This window comes from Phytophthora infestans, genomic scaffold (genome assembly GCF_000142945.1).
Source record: "Phytophthora infestans T30-4 supercont1.8 genomic scaffold, whole genome shotgun sequence".
NCBI lineage: Eukaryota > Oomycota > Peronosporomycetes > Peronosporales > Peronosporaceae > Phytophthora > Phytophthora infestans.
The window spans coordinates 3,609,782-3,629,727 of NW_003303751.1; the positions used below are offsets into that span (position 1 = coordinate 3,609,782).

Sequence of the window (19,946 nt, forward strand, 5' to 3'; positions counted from 1 at the left end):
TCGGGCCGCCGGCGGATCTTTTGGCGCAGTCAGAGTCGATCTTCGCGTCGCTCGCTAAACGCTCGACACTACAGTGACGCTGGTGGGAATGTATCCCATCGAAATGTGCTTTCGTCAAATCTTTCGGCTCTTGAAAACTACAACGATGGATCCGAAGGATTCTTAAACGGTGAGCGTAAGTTACAGTAACAAATCTTCTATTTGTTAATAAGAAAATGAAACAGTCGCGTTTGTTTAAGACTTTCAGAAAACCGAAGTACATTTGCTTCAAAGTGTTTGTAATATGTTGACACACCGTATGATTTGCAACTTGGCACACCTCATCATCGTGATAGGATGATTGATTACTTGTGTCTATGATAACGAGAGTTTTCTTAAATCCAGTGAATGTGCCCATTATCACGCTCAAATTCAGTATCGACTTGCCTCGACAACGGTATCGCATCTGTCGTGCCCTCACTTCGCAATTGCTGTCATTGTCCTCATATCGGAGTCCTCAGACTCACATCGTGCTCAAGACATGGAAAGTATCCAGCACTACGTGTCGGCTCCGTCCACTCCTCGAAGCGTCCTAGCCAACGAAAGGATTGCGAACGAGTCGAACGCCAAGCCAGCCACCACACAGCTCTTCAGTCAGCTACCGAATCCACTTTCCACTGCGTCCGTGCTGGCTGTCATGATGGTGCAGTGGCTCCAGCCTCTAGTTGGGCTGGGTGCCAAGCACGTTCTCGAGAAAGAAGATATTTGGCCAATTTGTGCAAACGACTCGTGCGCCTCGCTCCAAAGCCGCTTTCGCATGGTCTACACTCCACATAAGAAGTTGCCGTTCGGACTCTCCCCCGTCGCCATGGCTTTCATTGCCACATTCAAACGTGAGATCCTTGTTGTACTCGGCAGCTGCCTGCTGTACATTTTCGCACTGTCATCGCAGTCGTACGTGGCACAGGCAGTGCTGCAGTTCCTGGCGGGAGAAGTTAACCTTTTTCACGTGGAAAATGGTTACTGGTTACTGGTGTTCATGGCGGCCGCATCCATTTTGGCTGCTAGCTCGCTCACCTACGTCTTCTTCGTTTCGTCCAGAACGGGTGCTAACATGCGATCCCTCGTGATGGATCTGGTGTACCAGAAGTCTCTGCGTTTATCGTGTGTGGCGCGTCAGCAGTATTCAACGGGCGAAGTGTTGACGCTCATGAGCGTGGATGCCGAACGTGTATTCACCGTTATGATGGAGAGTCCTTGGCTTGTGGTAGGACCCGTGAGTTTCGTCATATCCGTCGTACTAATCGGATTTCTCTTCGACTTTACGTCTGCGGCGGGTGGAGCTGTCACCTTGATGGTGGTCAGCATTGCATCGGTGCAGTTCGGAAATACTATTGCACGAATCCAACATGATCTCCTTGACGAACGTGTGAAAGTCACGTCTGAGTCGTTGCAAGGGATTCGTGTCATGAAATTCTACGCCTGGGAGGAATTGCTCGCTCATCGCGTGGAGAAGATTCGCGCCAAGGAGATTGCACTACTACGCAAGTTCCACCTGTATCAGGTTGTGAACACAGTGATGCTGTTCCTCACTCCGGCGTTCCTGTCCGGAGTCACATTTGGGATTTACGTGGCTGTCAATGGCAAGATCTCAGTTATCGACGCCTTCACTCTCATTGCCATGGTCAACATCTGCCGCACTGCGTTGATCCAGCTTCCTGTTGCCATTTCCGCTTATTCGCAGGCTCGGATCGCATTCGCTCGAATTGATCTCTACCTTTCCAGCGACGAGTACGGCCAGTTGCAATTGGACAATAGTGCAGCAAATGAATTAGAGACCCCTTCTGCTGTCGGTAGTATATCCGTTCGTGACGCTGACTTCGAGTGGCCATTGTCCAGCAAAACGGCCGATGTCGTGGTGGTCACACCTGCTCTTGAGGGAAACGAAGTATCGACTCATACGTTGAGAGAAGCCTCCGAGCTTGGATTTGGAGTAGACTGCAATGGTCTTAGTTTTAGTCGGAGCTCATCAAGTGTGAGAGCGTCGATGCCTGCTGATGTGAGAGATGAAGAGAGACGGAGCTTTCGGCTCGAAGGTGTGGATCTGGAGATCGACAATGGATCGCTCGTGATGATCATCGGCACTGTGGGTGCTGGCAAGTCGAGTTTGCTGAACGCTCTACTGGGTGAAATGACACTGAAGCGTGGAAGTCTGGACCTCAGAGGTGACGTATCTTACGTTAGCCAGGAGACTTGGATCCGCAATCTGAACGTGCGCGACAACATTCTGTTCGGAGAATCGTTTGATGTCGAGCGATACGAGACCGTACTGGAAGCGTCAGAGCTTACCATGGATCTCCGCGCGCTGCCACACGGGGATCGTACCGAGATTGGCGAGCGCGGTATCAATTTGAGTGGCAGACAGAAGGCCCGTGTGGCCATCGCGCGTGCCATGTACCGTTCACACTATGATGTATTATTACTGGATGACCCGCTGAGTGCTGTGGACTCTCATGTAGCGCACGGCATCTTCGACAAGTGCATTATGGGTCTGGCCAAGTCGAAGACTCGCATCTTGGTGCTGAACAGCCACTACGACCTGATTAATCGTGCTGACAAGGTGCTGGTGATGCGTGACGGTACCATTGCCGGTGACGGCACGTATGAAGAGGTGATGGCGATGTTCCCCGAGCTGGATATGACGCAAACTGCGAGTGGGAATTCTGATGGGGCTGGGTGGCATAGTAACCACGATCCAACGCAGGACAAGCAAGCACCTGTGAAGACCTCCGTGCCAGCGACGGGGGCTCAGATAGAAGAAGGAACCGAAGACAGCCAACAACTCATTCAAGAGGAGGACCGCATCAAGGGCACCGTGGCCAGCGACGTGTACAAGACGTACTTCGACGAGTCGGGAATGAACGGACTCGTCGTTATCTTCCTCATCGTCGTGTTCTACACCGTAAGTCAAGCTGTGCGCGTGGTTGTGACTGGTGGCCGAGTCACTGGCCCAAGAACATGCCTCGCCGTGACGTTGACCCGACGTACTCCGGGGAGGACTTCACGCTGTGGTATGTGGGTCTGATCGTGCTGGCTACGGTGCTGACCCTCGGTCGGGCCTTATATTTGACGGAGACCTGCGTACGCACGTCCAAAAATCTGCATAACGATCTGTTCCGTCGGGTGTTGGGCGCTCCAGTAAACCGCTACTTCGACGTCACACCCGTGGGTCGCGTGCTCAACCGCTTCTCTAATGATCTCGATCAGGTAGACTCGGTACTACCCAAGGATTACCAAATTGTGGCTCAGCACGCTTCAATGGCTTTGGGGTCCTTTGTCGTATCAGCTTTCGTGAGTTACTGGATCGCGGTTGCGTACATCCCTATCATCGTCGTCTTTGTCGTCACGGCCCGGTATTTCAAGAAGACGAGCTGCGAGGTCAAGCGTCTCGAAGGAGTCACTCGTACACCAGTCTACAACCTCTTTAGTGAGACGCTATCCGGGCTGCAAACCATCCGAGCTTTCAAGATGCAGGACACGTTCAAACTTCTGAACAAGAAGGTGGTGGATGAGAACGCCAACATGTACATCACATATTGGTCGGCGGGTCGATGGCTAGCTGCACGTCTTGACATGCTGTCCGTGGTCATCATTGTCATTGTCACAGCGTATCTCGTATCTACCAAAGGCCAGCTGAGTGCCATGACCGCGGGTCTCTCGCTCACATATTCACTCATGCTGACGGCCGTGGTGCAGTGGGTCACTCGAGCTGTTGACCATGTTGACAGCGCCATGACGAGTGTGGAGAGACTGCTGCATTTTCGTAATATTCCACAAGAAGAAGATGCTTCTGACTGCACTCCGCTTAACAGCTCAGTGTGGCCTTTGCAAGGAGCCATCAAGTTCGACAACCTGTGCCTCAAATACCGACCGGAGCTGCCACTGGTGCTACGTGGAGTAAGTATGGACATCCGCGGAGGAGAGAAAGTCGATATCTGCGGACGAACGGGGGCGGGTAAGACTCTTACTAAGAGCTCACTTATGATCGCACTGTTCCGCATCTGCGAGTTCGATAATGGCAGTGTGACCATCGACGGGCCATTGCGAGAGAACTTGAACCCGTTTGGCGAGTACTCAGACACGGAGATCTGGACTGTATTACAGCAGGTCCACATGGCCGATAGTCTGGCCAAGTGGAGTGCTGGGCTAGATTTTGAGGTATCGGAGTGCGGCGACAACTTGTCGGTAGGACAGCGTCAACTCGTGTGTATCGGTCGTGCACTGCTTAAGAACAGCAAGATCGTCGTGCTGGATGAGGGAACCGCCAATGTGGACACGGCCACCGACGCGCTCATCCAGGCCACCATCCGCCAGACGTTCGCCGACAAGACTGTGCTGACCATTGCGCACCGCATCAACACGATCATGCATTGCAATAAGATTGCTGTCATGGACGCAGGCCAGGTGGTTGAGTTCGGGTCGCCGGCGGATCTTTTGGCGCAGTCAGAGTCGATCTTCGCGTCGCTCGCCAAACACTCGGAAGAGAAGTTTCTATGCTAAGTTAGTACCCCAATCATGACTTTCGAGATCAAAGAAGCTGTTGCAAATTCAAAAGGGGGGGATCCACACTCGGTACAATGCAGATGACCATCTTGACAAATGAGACACAGTGCTGGCCAAATATATCTGCAAGAGCATTTGATCGACATGTGAATTGGGCGTCTCATTGAGTTTTGCCAGGTGGACCGATAAAGAAGGTAGATATCTGTAGGTGCACATATAATCTAAGAAAAAGGACTTGTAGCTTTGAAGCAGGTCCATTTTCGGGTGATATGCCATCTTGTTGTCATCGTCAACGACATCGATTTTACTGGTAGCAACATCGACCACAAGGATGGTAGAAGAAATACACTCATGATAGCTCTATCATGGGATACACGCTTGCCACACACTACGCTCATATTTATAGGGCCTTCACCAAGGAGTTTCTGGAATTGGTTTCCTCCGTCTTGTCGAGCTAATTTCGTTGTACAGCAACGCGTGACTTGTCGTGGCTCCAATCGCATGGCCCTGGCTTGTAACCAACGGCCCAACTCCCAGCGTGCGAGCATTTCCGAAAAGGTGCCCGGCCGCCGGGAGAAACGAAGGCAACACCTTCACAAAAAAGCAGGACTTTGAGTTCACGCGACACAACGGGGAACTAGCAGGTAAGCAAGTCCCTAAACGCACCGAAACTCACACGAGGAGAACGCAAACATTCGAGATCAGGCCACACCTGCCTGGTAGCAGGTACTCGGGTGGGGGGCCATGATACACTCGGAGCAACCCAAGGGTGGTCAGTTCAAACTCGTTACCGGTGATCTCATCCGACTTATCGAAACGCAACATGAACATCAAGCGGAACAGCTTGCCAAGTTAGGGGGCATTACGGGCGTCGCAGCATCACTGGGTGTCAATATCACGCAGGGACTCAACAGCAATGATAGCGCAGACTTGAAGCAGCGTGAAGACACTTTCGGGTCCAACTACATTCCACCCCCCAAGGCCAAAGCCCTATTAGAGCTTATGTGGGAAGCCTTCCAGGACATGACCATTATCGTGCTCACCATTTCCGGTATCCTCTCCGTTATCCTAGCAATCACTGTAGGTGACCACCCGGACACGGGCTGGATCGAAGGGGCCTGCATTATTTTCGCGGTGCTGGTGGTGACGATGGTGACGGCAATCAATGATTACCAGAAGGAGGCGCAGTTCCGTGCTCTAAATGCCGTCAAGGAGGACGAGAAGATTAAAGTTATTCGGAACGGGGTGCCAGCCGAGGTGAGCAAGTTCGGACTCGTGGTGGGCGACATCGTTCGTGTGGACCTGGGTGATATCGTGCCGGCCGATGGTGTTGTGTTCGACCAGAAGGAGCTCAAGCTGGACGAGTCTGCGATGACCGGCGAGTCAGACTTGATGGTGAAGAACACGGAGAACCCGTTCCTCCTTTCAGGAACCAAGGTCATGGAGGGTCTGGGTAAGATGCTGGTTGTCTGTGTTGGTGAAAGCTCCCAAGCAGGAATCATCAAGAAGCTTATCCTCGGAAAAGACAAGGAAAAGGAGAAGGCAAAAGAGGCTGAGAAGAAATCAGCACCTTCCGCTGCTGCGACGACACCCCTTCCTAATCCCCCCGCAGGGGCGAATGGCACTGTGGAGCAGAAGGAAGAGTACGACGGCGAAACGCAGTCACCTCTTGAAGCCAAGCTCAACCGATTGACGATTCTCATCGGAAAGCTCGGGACGACTGTAGCGTTGCTTGTGTTCATCATCATGTCGATCCGATTCTCGGTGCATAACTTCACTGGAGACGAGAAAAAGGAGTGGAAGGCCAAATACGTCAGCGACTACCTGCAGTTCTTTATTGTGGCCATCACGGTGCTAGTGGTGGCCATCCCGGAAGGTCTACCGCTCGCAGTGACCATCTCTTTGGCTTATTCGGTGAAGAAGATGCTGATGGACAACAACCTTGTGCGCCACCTGGACGCTTGTGAGACTATGGGTAGTGCTACGACCATCTGCTCGGACAAGACGGGAACGCTAACGACGAACCGCATGACAGTCATGCAAATCTGGATCGGAGGCCAAGAATTCACGTCCGCTTCACAAGCCACGGATGAAATGTCCGAGTCTACACGTGACGTCTTCTGCAACGGAGTGTGCGTCAACTCGACGGCTGAGATTCTCCCATCCAAGGTTCCTGGCGGCCAACCTGAACACACCGGCAACAAGACCGAGTGTGCGTTGCTGCAGTTTGTACGTGACTGCGGCGTCGACTATTCCAGTGTCCGTGCAAACACTGAGATCGGCCACATGCTGACGTTCAGCAGTAAGAAGAAGCGCATGTCTGTAGTGGTCAAACGCTCGGCAAGTACCTGTCGCATCTACACCAAAGGCGCCACCGAAGTTGTCCTGGGTCTCTGCAGTAAGATGAAGCGCCTCGACGGTTCTGTAGCCTCACTCGACGGAAACCAGAAGGAAATCATTGGCACGTCCATTATCGAGAAGTTCGCGTCTCAAGGCTTTCGTACGCTATGTCTGTCCTACCGTGACGTTGAGACGTCGGCGGATGAGATCAACGAATGGTCCGACGATGACGTTGAGAAAGATCTCACGTGCATTGCCATTGTCGGTATAGAAGATCCGGTGCGTAAAGAGGTACCAGACTCGATCAAGCTCTGTCACCGTGCGGGTATCATCGTGCGTATGGTCACTGGTGACAATATTTCCACTGCGCGTTCCATCGCAGGAAAGTGTGGTATCATTTCACCGAACGACGGCTCCCTGGTCATTGAAGGACAGGAGTTCCGTACGCGTGTCCTGGACGGGAACGGGAACATTATCCAGTCGGAATTCGACAAGATCTGGCCGCTGCTGCGTGTGATGGCGCGTTCGTCACCAAAAGACAAGTATACGCTAGTGACAGGTCTGATGCAGTCAAACCTGATGCCCTACGGCCCACAGGTTGTTGCTGTCACCGGCGACGGTACGAACGACGCTCCTGCTCTAAAGAAGGCGAATGTGGGCTTCGCGATGGGTATTAGTGGAACCGCTGTGGCCAAGGACGCCTCCGACATTATCCTTATGGACGACAATTTCACGTCCATCGTGAGCGCCATCAAGTGGGGCAGGAACGTGTACGATTCCATCGCCAAGTTCCTCATGTTTCAGCTCACTGTCAACGTTGTGGCTATCAGCCTGGCATTCTTGGGCGCTGTGATTCTTGAGCAGTCCCCGCTTACTGCTGTGCAGCTACTGTGGGTGAACCTTATCATGGATTCGTTCGCATCGTTGGCTCTAGCCACAGAACCTCCAACGCAGGCTCTACTGGAGCGCCGGCCATACCCGAAGACCAAACCGTTGCTCTCGAAGATCATGACGAAACATATCATCGGCCAGTCCATCTACCAGCTTGTGATACTGCTCATGCTCACGTTCGTAGGGGAGAAGATGTTGGACGTACCTTCTGGTCGCTACCAGGACCTCGATGAGGACCACAAACACGAACCCACCCAGCATATGACTGTCATTTTTAACACCTTTGTGTGGATGCAGCTCTTTAACGAGCTCAACTGCCGCAAGATCCACGACGAGCCCAACGTTCTCGAGGGGTTAATGGGCAATCGCGTGTATATTTACGTGACCATTCTCCAGATTCTCATGCAGTTGGTCATCGTACAGTGTACAGGGTCTTTCTTCAACTGCGAACCGCTGAATGCCGGTCAGTGGGGAATCTCTATTGGCCTGGGCGCAATTTCCATGCCTCTACGTGTGGTTTTGCGGTGCCTATCAGCTAAGTGGTTGCCAGCCTTCTGCCGAGATGCCGACGCCGTGGATGTACAGAGCTTCCCGCCGACTGCCAAGGCCGTCCGTAAAGGTAGCTCCCAGAAGGCGATCATGCTGCAGTAGAGTCAGGGAGTGCGAGTGGGGTATGCTAAGAAGGAGAATAAGAGGTCAGCTTTATATTTCGAAACTTGCTCGTAATATAATAACATGGAAGTTAGAAAAGAGACGATAAGTTGGCCTCACTAAATACTACTACATGTACGAAGTGTAGTACAGACAACGACGGTGAAATCCGCCCGGTGTCTGAACACTATCCTTCATATAAAATAAAAAAATTACGCGCGACAAGAATACCCGCCCAGTTATTTGATTAGTTGAAAGTGGTAGTTTCAGCTCAAAATCTGAACACAAAGTGCAAAAACGATTCCAAAAGGTACAGAACCGATGCAGGAATCAACACATCCTGGGTTGATTGTACAAAAACGCTCAAATACGGCATACGGATTGGCTGAAACTGGTTTCATTAGCATGATTGGACTCGGGCGTGTTTCAAAGGTATGGCGGATTTCACCGTCGTTGTCTGTATTAGTGTATACCAACATGCCTTTGCTAGACGCACCTCGTTCGCAATTCGAGATATGGTTGGGACTGAGGCTGTGCCATATGATCGTTGTCTACTAGTGAAGGTGAACGGCGAGCGAGGTCACAACTTGTGATGTTGTGAGTATTATATCCTAGTGCCATAATACATGTTCATGCCACTGGTGGAGGCTAAAAGAACCCAGGCTGTGTGTTTTATTCAGTATTATGAGAGATAAATTGGCACATTCTAGTACTATCCAATTAGCAATCGCCAGATTATGATTACCCTAGGGTACTCTGGCTAGTTATTTTCCAGATCCTGGTACTCTATGGGTTGTTTCTTCTCGCTAATGTTGAAATGCGGCTTGCCATTCAACAGAACAGAACGGAAGCGCACAGGCAAGTAGGTGCTGCTAAACCTGAAACTGTCTAGAAATTAGCAGCAGTGCTCCCGCAAACCGAAGTGCTCATTTGAGAAGCACGTTGGCCAGCAACTTCTTCGTCGGTTCTTCCAGTGCAGAGCACAACGTACTGGTTTCGCTAAAGCAACGGCTATCGATATTATTTTGATTAGTCAATAGTCGCACTTCTTGATCGTATGGCCGATACTTCGCACTTGGGGAAGAAAATGAAAAGTAAGATTAAGTTAGTTAATGCTGCTGCTTCTCTGAGGTTCGCTGATCCTTTAAGCGCGCTGTATCAGCTTCTCAAGCTGAGCCTCGTCGCTTCTCCTTCACTATACTCCCAACAGCACTCCTGCGCTTATGTTTGATACGCAGAGTCTCGTAGCAGTTCGCTTTCGTCGCACGTCGGCCTTCATTACCTTCCAACTGCCACATCGACGATATGCATTCCAACACGCCTCTCTCAAAGTGCAAGCTTTGACATCCAGGATGCACTTCGTCGCGTGTCCTTCAGTTTGTGGCCAATCCAATACCAACGTCCATCAATAGTGTCTTCAATCGTTGCTTGTCCAGTGGCTTGGTAAACGCATCAGCAGGATTGTCGTTGCCATTCACCTTGTGCAACGCAATCGCTCCTTTCTGCACTTGTTCCCTCACAAAGTGCCATCTCAGCTCAATGTGTCTGGTGCGTCGACTGTAGGTAGGATTGGTAGCCAAAATGTGAGCTGCTTGGTTGTTGATACCAAGCCTGAGCTCCACTTTCTTCTTCGATATTATTTCTTGCAGTATGTTGCTTGACGCCATAGCTTCCATAGTTGCTTCACAGGATGCAACATATTCAGCTTCCGCCGTAGATAAAGCAACAATTGATTGACGTTGAGACATCCAAGAAACAGCACCACCCGCCAGTGTGAATACGAATCCCGTCGTACTCTTGCGTGATTCCGGGTCGTTAGCCCAATCGCTGTCGCAAAATCCTTCAAATACCACTCTGCTTGGTATCTCTTCTTGACGTGATCTCTCGTACGTGATTCCATGCTCCACAGTACCAGCAAGGTATCTCAATACCCGCTTCAAGGCTCCAACATGTTTCGCGGATGGTTTTCCTACGAAACGACTCAGTTGACCAACTGCATACGCTAAATCAGGTCGAGTCCCTGTAGCCAAGTACATGAGCATTCCTATCGCTTTACGATACTCGAAGCTTGTATCAGTCTCGTCATTCTCGTTCAACGGTACTAGTCGAGCGTTAGTTTCCATTGGGTTGCCCACTGCATGAGCATTTTCGTACCGAAAAGTCTCCAAAATCTCTCGTGCATACTTGCTCTGACGGATAGTGATATTCTCAGCGGTTTGCTCCACTTCAATACCCAAATATTCCGTCAACAAGCCTTGATCCTTGATCCCGTACGCTTCATCGAGCTCCTTGAACAAGTTCTTCTTCTTTGACTCGTCATTAGTAGCCACCATAATGTCATCCACGTAAATCAAGACCAACATAATGGTGTCATCGTCAAAGCAGTAATGTGGTGAAGTGCTTTCTCAGAAATAAGAGAATGGTCCTGACGCGGGGTCACTATCCCGAATCAGTGACAATTTCAAGTGATTATAGAGGATTTGGGTTGTTTGGCACGGGTGCAAGTTGCCTGTGGTGGATTAGCCATGGCGAGCAGCACCCCGTATGGAATGACGATGGATCTGATATGAGCGATGTACGAGAAGGCAAGATCCACCAAGACTTACCTCCGATCCACCCTTACCTGGATTCACTAAGATGGATATGGGATATACTATACAAGAGTGGATCGAGTGTGGATCCTATGAAGGAAGGATGGTCGGTGCTCTCTGACGGTGGATCTAGTAGCCACGGCTAATGAAGAGTCAAGATCCACCGCGAGGTACCCCGGATCCCATACTTCCGAGTTCGTATCCAAGGAGGGAGGATCCCGCCTGGAGGGACCTGGATCCAGGGTATAGGGATGAGGGATACAGTGGATCTCGAACTTTCGTGGGACAACGGAGATCACAGACGGTTGCGAGATGATGTTGGATGATTGGAGAGCTCGGATCCACGGCGAGTGTACCATTACAGTGAGGTGGATCCAAGCGACCTGGATCCGGATGAGTGTACCCATAATAGGGTGACCATGATGATTACGTCATATATCCGGTGGATCTGAAGATAACACAGCTGGGATGATGGGTCAAGGGAAGAAGGGACATGCAGCCGAGCCTGGTAAGGGATTTAGCAGATGAAAGACATAGAAGGTAGAAACCCAGGCAGGTATAGGCTTAAATATCAATACAGACTCCAATTTGCACAGTGACACGCAAGTGCCTTCCTGCCCTCAAGAACCGGAACTACATTGGCCGTACGAGCTCCGAGAAGGTTGGGAATTGCGAATCTAGTGTTGGTAGTGATAACTGGATAATACATTGGCCAGATCCTACAACCTAGTGAGCTTTTCCTTTACTTGTGCAGATCCGACAGGTTAACCGAATTTACTACTTGGTCGGTTACACCCTAGGGGCTCTCAACTTTCAAGATCCCGTCACAGGAGGCGGCAAGTACGACTTAAAGGACAACACAAAGGCAAGGGAACACACCCGCAAGGCAACCCTACGGCCAGATCCACGATCTAGGGCCCGGATCCATAAGCTCGAATATTCGCTTAGGATTCGGAACCATCCACGGACGCAGAGTGAAGATTTTCCACTGCTGCTCCACCCCATCCCCACGTCTCGCCAAGACACTCAAGCTTCACCACTTGAACTCTTCGGAAGTTACCGAGAGAGCAGATCCTCCCGCCCCGACGGGTACACAAGGTGAGGAAAGTTCAGCAGAACACGGATCATCGGGGGACCCCCTCCGTTAGTCGGTGTCTGGGCGCAGTTGGTAAGTTGGATCTGGCAATCTCGCAGATTTTGCTGATCCCGCTACACCACAATGGTGCGCGTGCCCGGATCTTTTGGTGACTCGGGATTTCACCGTGAGTCCCAAGAAGATGCTCAAGTGAAGATTGAGCCAGGGGAAGAGGCGTCGTCGGAGGTCGGATCGACGAAGACGCTGCTGAATGAAACAAGATCCGCGGATCGATGGAGTTTTGGGAGGAACTCTGTCGACGGAAGAGAGGTGGATCCGGATCCGGATCTAGAAGAGAAACCTCTCTATCCTCCCCAGGTCCCCTCGGGGACCCCTGCGGATCTTGACGCAAGTCAAGATCCGCTAACAAAACAAGGGAAAGTGAAGGCGAAACGGTATGCATTTGCAGATGCACCGGTTAAGCCAACACCGTACCTAAACCCAAGCCCGCTAGTCGAAGAAACAAGAAAGAAGACGAAAACGAGTAAGACTACGCGGAAGAAGATGCAAGCTCCAGAGTCGGAAGAAGACCAAGCTGGATCCAGGTCAAGCTGGTCCGACAAGGATCTCGAGTTTGTGTATCGCCACCAAGCTTTACGCGACTTCCTGCATCAAGATCCTGTCATGCAGATCCTGAATCCACGACAGATCGAAGATCCAAGGGAACCGGTGAGAGCACCAACGAAAACGGCGAACAAGTTGGTGGCAGTCAAAGATCTATTACGTTTGCTTACGGAGTCAGGCATCGTAGCTGGTGTGTTCGACGCAGAGGATATCTTCGAGCTAGACCTGGATCTCATAGTATCCGCGACGCGGGACCTCTTTGCCAGAGTTAAGTCCATCACCGGAGAAAGGTCGCGTACTATGGATCCAGTGTCGTCGCCGAGGATCAGCCAAGCTGCGTCCTCAAACTACGAATCCGCCGCTGAGGATGAGTCAGACACGTCGTCCGAACCACGACGCATGACTTTAGGACCCTCCGGGGCATCCATGCTGGAAGCGCGGGCGAGGATCCGAGGACAGGAAGCCCCTGTGAACGTGAAAGCTCGGGATCCAGTACGCCCTACGCGTGATTTGACACAATCCAGCCAGGATCGAGCCAGATCCGGCAAGAAGCCAGTGGGATTATCGTCAGATCAGGCTCGAGGTAATCGCCTCACGGATCCAGTCCCGCCAGTGGACCAGACGGCCACAGGCTCTTCCGACACTTCCTCGGGCACCCTGCAGCGGCACTTTGAAGCTGCGATGAATCGCTTCCTGGCCGAACAGGGTATGAGAGCGCCCGTGCCACAAGTGCAAGTGCTCCACGAACATGGAGCACGGGACGTGGAGATGGAGTCAGTAGAGGGGGACAACTCCCATGATGAGTTCGACCCAGACGATCTGGATGGCCCATCCACTTCGGCAGCCGTGGTAGCAACGGCCACAGCCGGGGCAGGTGGATCGTCCATGATCCAGAGGGTACGGATCTCAGCTATATCGGACTTGAAGGAGTTCACGGGCAAGGATCAAGATGAGGACCGAGCGAGAACATGGATCAGCAAAGTCAAGTCGGCCCTCATGAGAGATCAAGCGTCGGATGCTGAGAAGTGTCTGACCTTTGCGGATCTGCTAGCGGGGCCAGCCAGGAACTGGTATCGGCAGCTGGGCAGATCAACCAGGAACAAGTGGCCAGATTTGCTGCGCAGTTTCCAGACCCAGTACTGTGGATTAGGAGTGTCGGTGGCACGACAATACTACCATGCTCGCCGCAGATCGGATGAATCCCCGTTGGAATATCTACATCGACTAAATGTGGCCGGTCTACGGGCCAAGTTGAAGATCAAGGATGGGGGATCCAAGGTACTGCGGGAACACGTGGATCATTTCATCGAGACGTTGGGAGATGTGGATCTGGCCGACAGGCTGACCCTGCTACGACTTCCTGACGCAGACGAGCTTGAAGAAGTACTGCGGGCGGTGGATCGCGCGAAACACCGCCAGAAGAAGGCGGCGGTCGGGTCCGGCAAGTATCGCCAAAAGGCTCCGACGCCTACGGCCCCAGATCGACGTGTCCACCAAGTCACGGCGCCCGACTCAGGAACTGAGTCAGGATCCGACGGCTCGGACTCCGACCCTGAAGATTACCGTCGAGTCTGTCTCACTGCGTCCAACGATCGAACGGCGAAGACAGGAGACAACTCTCGACCGGGGGATACCGTACTCGGGGACCGTGGGATGTACAGATCCCGAGATCTCATGGACGGGGCAGCACAAGTCAGGTGTTCGCAGTGCGGATCCCGGAAGCACACTGAATCTGGATGCTGGAAACATCTGGTCTGTGAGAAGTGTGGCAAGAAAGGTCATCCCGGGGATCATTGCTTCTACGTGTGTCGCGGGTGTGGCGAGATTCACGACGTCGGCAAGTGCCCGATGGAAGAATTCTACAACCAGATCCGCCAATGGTTTGATCCAGCCAAGCACCGAGGGATGTTGCCGGAAGTGGCAGAGAAGATGTTAAACTAGGACGCTCGCCGGGTTTGAATCCGGTACGAGCCGAGCGTTCTAGGTACTGCATTTATGCATTTGTGAACAAGACATCGCTAGATCCAGGTAACAGGACCCTAGATCCAGTCGATAATACACGTGATCTACATGAAGTGTCAGTTGCCAGGGTCTCTAGTTTGCGCCAAGTGGACGAGTTTTCCAGATCCAAAGTCTCTTCAACCCTGGATCTACAAAGAGGAGAGACACGTGGTTACTGGGAGAAACGCCAACATGGTCGATGGTTTGAGCCTACCAAGGGTGAGGTCACTGCAGATCCACCTAAGGTCTGTCTGGTCACTGGATCCTGTGGATCTGAGGATGTTGGATCCATGGATCTGCTAACAGGGGAGTCCCGTGGATACTGGAAGTACCATGCCCCAGGAAAGTGGTTCAGACAAGCCAAGGTAGGGGGCAAGATCAACAATGAAAAAGCAATCCTACTTCTAGATAGTGGTGCCGAGGTGTCTATACTGGATACCGCCTTTGCTCGTAAGGTTGGGTGCCAAGTGGATGGGAGTCGGATCCAAGATTGTGTTGGGATTGGTGAAGGCGTATACCGTACAAACGGGAGAACGCGAATTAAGATCACGCTGGCAGGTTGTTTGGTGTATTGGTTTGACATTTGGGTCGGGGATCTCGCTGGTCAAGACGCCATCCTTGGGATGGATTTCATGGTGCCAGCCGGAGTGAGGTTGGATCTGGCGGATGGGACACTTTGTTTCCCTGACGAGATGCGGATCCAGCTCAGCGGACGACGGCCGTTGTATGGAGCGAAGATGAGGATCATAAGGGCGGATAAGACCACCTGGATCGAGCCCGGGGAAACTTGGGAGCTGTCAGACCGGTTGAAGTGGGTGGAACATGAGAAACTGTGGGTCACTCGGGGCGAGAAATGGGTACCTACCGTAATCCAAGGACCAGGTCGATCGCAATACCTACAGGTCACGAACGTCAGCGACAAGAGACTATTACTGGACCATTATGAGGAGATCGGACGATGGTTGGCGAAGGACGGTATCCCTAGGCGACCTGGATATGTGTCAGTGGGATCCCGCCGCTACAGAGAATGGCAGAATCTGGTGTACGAGGCGACTACCGAGATCGAATCTCTCGGAGAGGTGGAGCTCCCGGCGGAGCCAACTGGCCCCTTGGTGGATCGGCCTTCATATCCAACTCCGCGAAAGATCCTGCAGAGAGATCGACGGGTTGAGATCCAAGCAATGGAGGTTGGATCCATGACGGGGGACGATCCCCAGAGTCGGCCCTTAGATAACGCAGGGTCGGTGGACGAAGGATTGCAGAGGGCTAAAGCCGAACAGCCGGATCCCGCCGATCCACAAGTGGATCCAAGCTTTCCACTGGATAAAGTGCCTGGATCCCTATCGAGAGTGGCAACGCTAGTCAAACCCGAACCGTCGGGTTTAGACTCGTTAGAGGACCGGCTGGATCCGACCGGTGACTTCCCCAGTACCAGGATACCCGACCCCACGAAGACAGAAGGGATGACGGTCGAAGGAGAGTCGCGGTGCTTGGATCCAAGGGTGGATCAGACAAAGACCGAAGATGAACAAGTCTGCTACCGTGAAGGCGGGGATCTACACGCCGAGGATCTGGGAGAAGGTATGGCGGTAATCCCGGAGGTACCACTGACCACCGAGGAGGTCACGATTGATGATATCCAAGTGGATCCAGGGGCGAACGAACCCACTGAAGTGGATCGTCTGCGTCAGAAGATCTGGGAAAGCCGACATCTGCTGATCGGTAAGGGTAATGCGTTACCGCCCGCCGCCCACGGAGTCAAATGTGACATCGATGTCGGCGACGCGAAACCGATCGCTCAAAGGGTGCGGAAGGTGGCACCTCAGTTCCGAGAAAAACTGTCGGATCTGATTAAGGGCCTGCTGCAAGCCAGGATCATCAGCTTCTCAACGTCCCCGTGGGCGTCGCCGGTGGTAATCATCATCAAGAAGAACGGGGTGGATATACGTCTGTGCATTGATTACCGGCTGGTTAACAGCCTGACTCGATTGATGGTGTATCCGATGCCTCTGATCAATGAGCTATTGGAAGATTTGGATAAAGTACTCTGGTACTGCTCTCTAGACATGGCCAGTGGTTTCTGGGGGGTTACTATGACGGATCGAGCTCGCGCAATATCCGCATTCATCACACCGTTTGGCCTGTTCGAGTGGACCCGGATGCCGTTTGGATTGAAGAACGCACCCCAGATCTACCAACGCCTCATCGATAACGCCCTCTATGGGTTCACCCGAATACCGGAGCCCGAAACGGGTGGATCCGGGGAAGGTGACGCAGAAGTGGATCCATTCGAAGCGGGGGAGCCAGGAGATCCTGGGACCCCGTCTGTGTTAGGACGCAGATCTTACATCGACGACATTCTGATCCCGGCGGAATCGTGGGATCAGTTGTGCGAAAGAGTGACATCCCTACTGGAGGCGTGTACTAAGTGGAATCTCTCTATCAGTGTGGTTAAGAGCTATTGGGGGATGCGCAAGGTGGATTACTTGGGCCATCGAGTTTCCAAGGAGGGATTAGAGGCGAATCCTAAGGACCTGTCTTCATTAGCCGATTTGTCCTTCCCACAGTCGTTACGAGCGATGCAATCCTTCTTGGGCAGTTTGAACTACTACAGTCGGTTCATCGAAGATTACGCCCTGTTTGCCGCGGTGTTGTATGAATTAAGAGAGGTAGATTTTGCTGCGATGACCGCTCCAGCTGTCCAGATGAAAATCCAACGAGCTCTGGCCCGGGAGATGTCGGATCCACGAAGGGATCCAAGTGGTATGACGTCAGAAGAGGACCTAACACAGGAGCTGGATCCACTCCGAGACCAACAGAGAGAGGATCCAGTCTGGATAGAGACGACGGATCAGAACATGGAAAAGGCAGAATCTCGGTGGATCCGAGCTCAACACGCATTTGTGGAACTGAGGAACAGGATCGCGACCACACCTATCCTCCGTCATTTCGATCCGGAACGTCAACCTACGGTAATAGTTTATGCCAGTGACTGGGCAGTCTCAGCAGCTCTGGTGCAAGAACATGAGGGGATCTGTCATCCAGTCACCTTTGTCAGCCGGACACTGAAGCCGAATGAACTGAACTACGGAGCGGTGGAGAAAGAGATACTTGCGCTCCTGCGCGTGTTGGATCTAAATTATAACCTGCTAGTGGGGAGATCCATCCGGATCCTGACTCGACACTCCACGCTAGCCTGGCTGTTCAAGTCGGCCGGGTTGCAAGGACGTTTGGGACAGTGGGCAGCTTTACTCTCGCCTTGGACGCTGGAAATTGTGAAATGTTCGAAAGGGGAAGATGAGATCCTGGGAGTCTTGGCCGCGAGCATCACTCCTCGAGCTAAGATGGATGAGGCGCTGACTAAGATCGCCCCTAAGAAAGAGCCCAAACGCCGGATCCAGATCCCGATCCCGACGGTACAGGTGGATGAGGATCTATACGTCCTGAGTTTCGATGGATCCGCTCGTGTACGACGCGGAGGAGGAGCATACAGTGCAATACTGTGGAGATTGCCCGGATGGGAAGTTGTACGGGCCAGATCCACTTACGCGGAAGGCCTCACCGTCAATGAAGCGGAGTATAACGGACTCCTTCTGGGTTTGGATCTACTAAAGGGACAAGATCCAAAACGGCTGGTGATTTGTGGGGATTCAAATTTGGTAATCAGACAGGTGCGGGGTGAGATTGACTGCAAGGCCCCGGCCCTAACACTGTTACGGCAGAAAGTGATGATCCACCTGCGTGGTTGGTTGAATCACGAGTTGGTACATGTCAAGCGAGATTGGAATGCCAGTGCGGATAGTTTGGCCAGTGCCGCTTTACGGAATCAATGTGGTGTCGAAGTGGAGGGAGAAGCCGAACATCAGGATCTCGTTACGTTGAACCGACTTGACGAAGTGGTAGTGGTTGGATCCGGGAAAAAGACAGTCCAGGTGATGGCTGTCACTAGATCCAGAGGAAGGATTGGATCCAGCCCCCCGATCCTCGAGGAAGCATTCGTGAAGAGAGTTCGCATCGAGCGGATCCTCAAAGCACAGAATGAGGAAGCGTGGATCCTGGGACTAAAGAAGTATCTGATGGGGGATGTACGAGACTTAAGTCGGGAGGATGCCAAATCCTACAGCGTTATCGCTACGGATTACGCGGTGGATCTGAACGACTTGCTCTTCTATTGCCCCCCCTACGAAGAGAGTCCACGAGGATCGGGATGGATTGATGAGATTGGTGATGCCAGAAACCTTGCAACAGGATGTCCTACACCACTACCACGCTAGCTTGGAAGGCGGACATCAGGGCATTGGTCGGACCTACCAACGGATCCGGGAATGTTTCCATTGGAGAGGACTATTCAAGAGTGTACAACGATATGTCGGTGAATGCGTGGATTGTGAGACAGGCAAAGGCAGACCTACGATCGAAGGGGAGTCACCTGGGAATGTCCGAGCGACTTACCCTTTCCAGATCATAGCCATGGATCATATTCCCTCGTTGCCCAAGTCGTTCAAAGGAAACACAGAATTGTTGATTTGGGTGGACCTGTTTACCGGATATGTGATTGCCAAAGCTAGTGCGTCTAGAACTGCGCAAACCATTGCAGAATCGTACGAGGAGTGTGTTTTCCGAAGATTTGGTGCTAGCGAAATGATTAGACATGACCGGGAGCCAGGCTTTATGTCTGATTTTTTTCGAGCATTCAACCGGATCCTAGGGCAGCGACAGCGAGCAACCATGGCATATCGTCCCCAAGCTAACGGGTCGGCCGAACGCATGGTGCAGACGATCACGAGAGCACTCAAGATGTATGTCCAGGATTTGGATCAAAGGGATTGGGATGAGTACGCAGAACGGCTCCCCTTCGCGATGAACACCGCCCAAGACAGGATCCGGGGTGATACACCATTTTACTTGGTACATGGGTGGGATCCCAAATCCACCCTAGAAGCGGCCATTCCAGTATGCAGTACCAAGAAGAGAAACCGAGATCCAAGGCGATGGCGATACCAAGTCCAGAAATACTACCGGCAAGCTAGATCCCAGGTGAACGAACGACTGCGGAATGCGATACAGGATCGAGCGGATCGACACAACGAAGACGCCCGTCCACATCAAATCCAAGTGGGATCGCAGGTGTGGCTGTATTTGGATCGAGTGAAAGAAGGGTACGCTCGCAAATTGGCCCATCTATGGCATGGACCGTTCCGGGTTAGAGAGAAGATTGGAGAACATGCGGT

The 19,946-nt window shown here is 52.2% G+C and overlaps 2 protein-coding genes across 2 annotated transcripts; both read left to right on the forward strand.

Annotated features, from left to right (window-relative positions):
- Positions 1–520: 520 nt before the first annotated feature.
- On the forward strand, positions 521–4,539 carry PITG_06671 (canalicular multispecific organic anion transporter, putative; the record flags this gene model as incomplete). The annotated part of the gene is made up of 3 exons (XM_002998703.1): positions 521–1,770; positions 1,879–2,941; positions 3,115–4,539. The coding sequence occupies 3 exons, from the start codon at positions 521–523 to the stop codon at positions 4,537–4,539; spliced, it is 3,738 nt and encodes a 1,245-aa protein (XP_002998749.1).
- Positions 4,540–5,286: 747 nt separating this feature from the next.
- On the forward strand, positions 5,287–8,424 carry PITG_06672 (P-type ATPase (P-ATPase) Superfamily; the record flags this gene model as incomplete). The annotated part of the gene is made up of 1 exon (XM_002998704.1): positions 5,287–8,424. One exon carries the CDS (start codon positions 5,287–5,289, stop codon positions 8,422–8,424), a length of 3,138 nt encoding a protein of 1,045 aa, XP_002998750.1.
- Between the last annotated feature and the right edge of the window lie 11,522 nt (positions 8,425–19,946).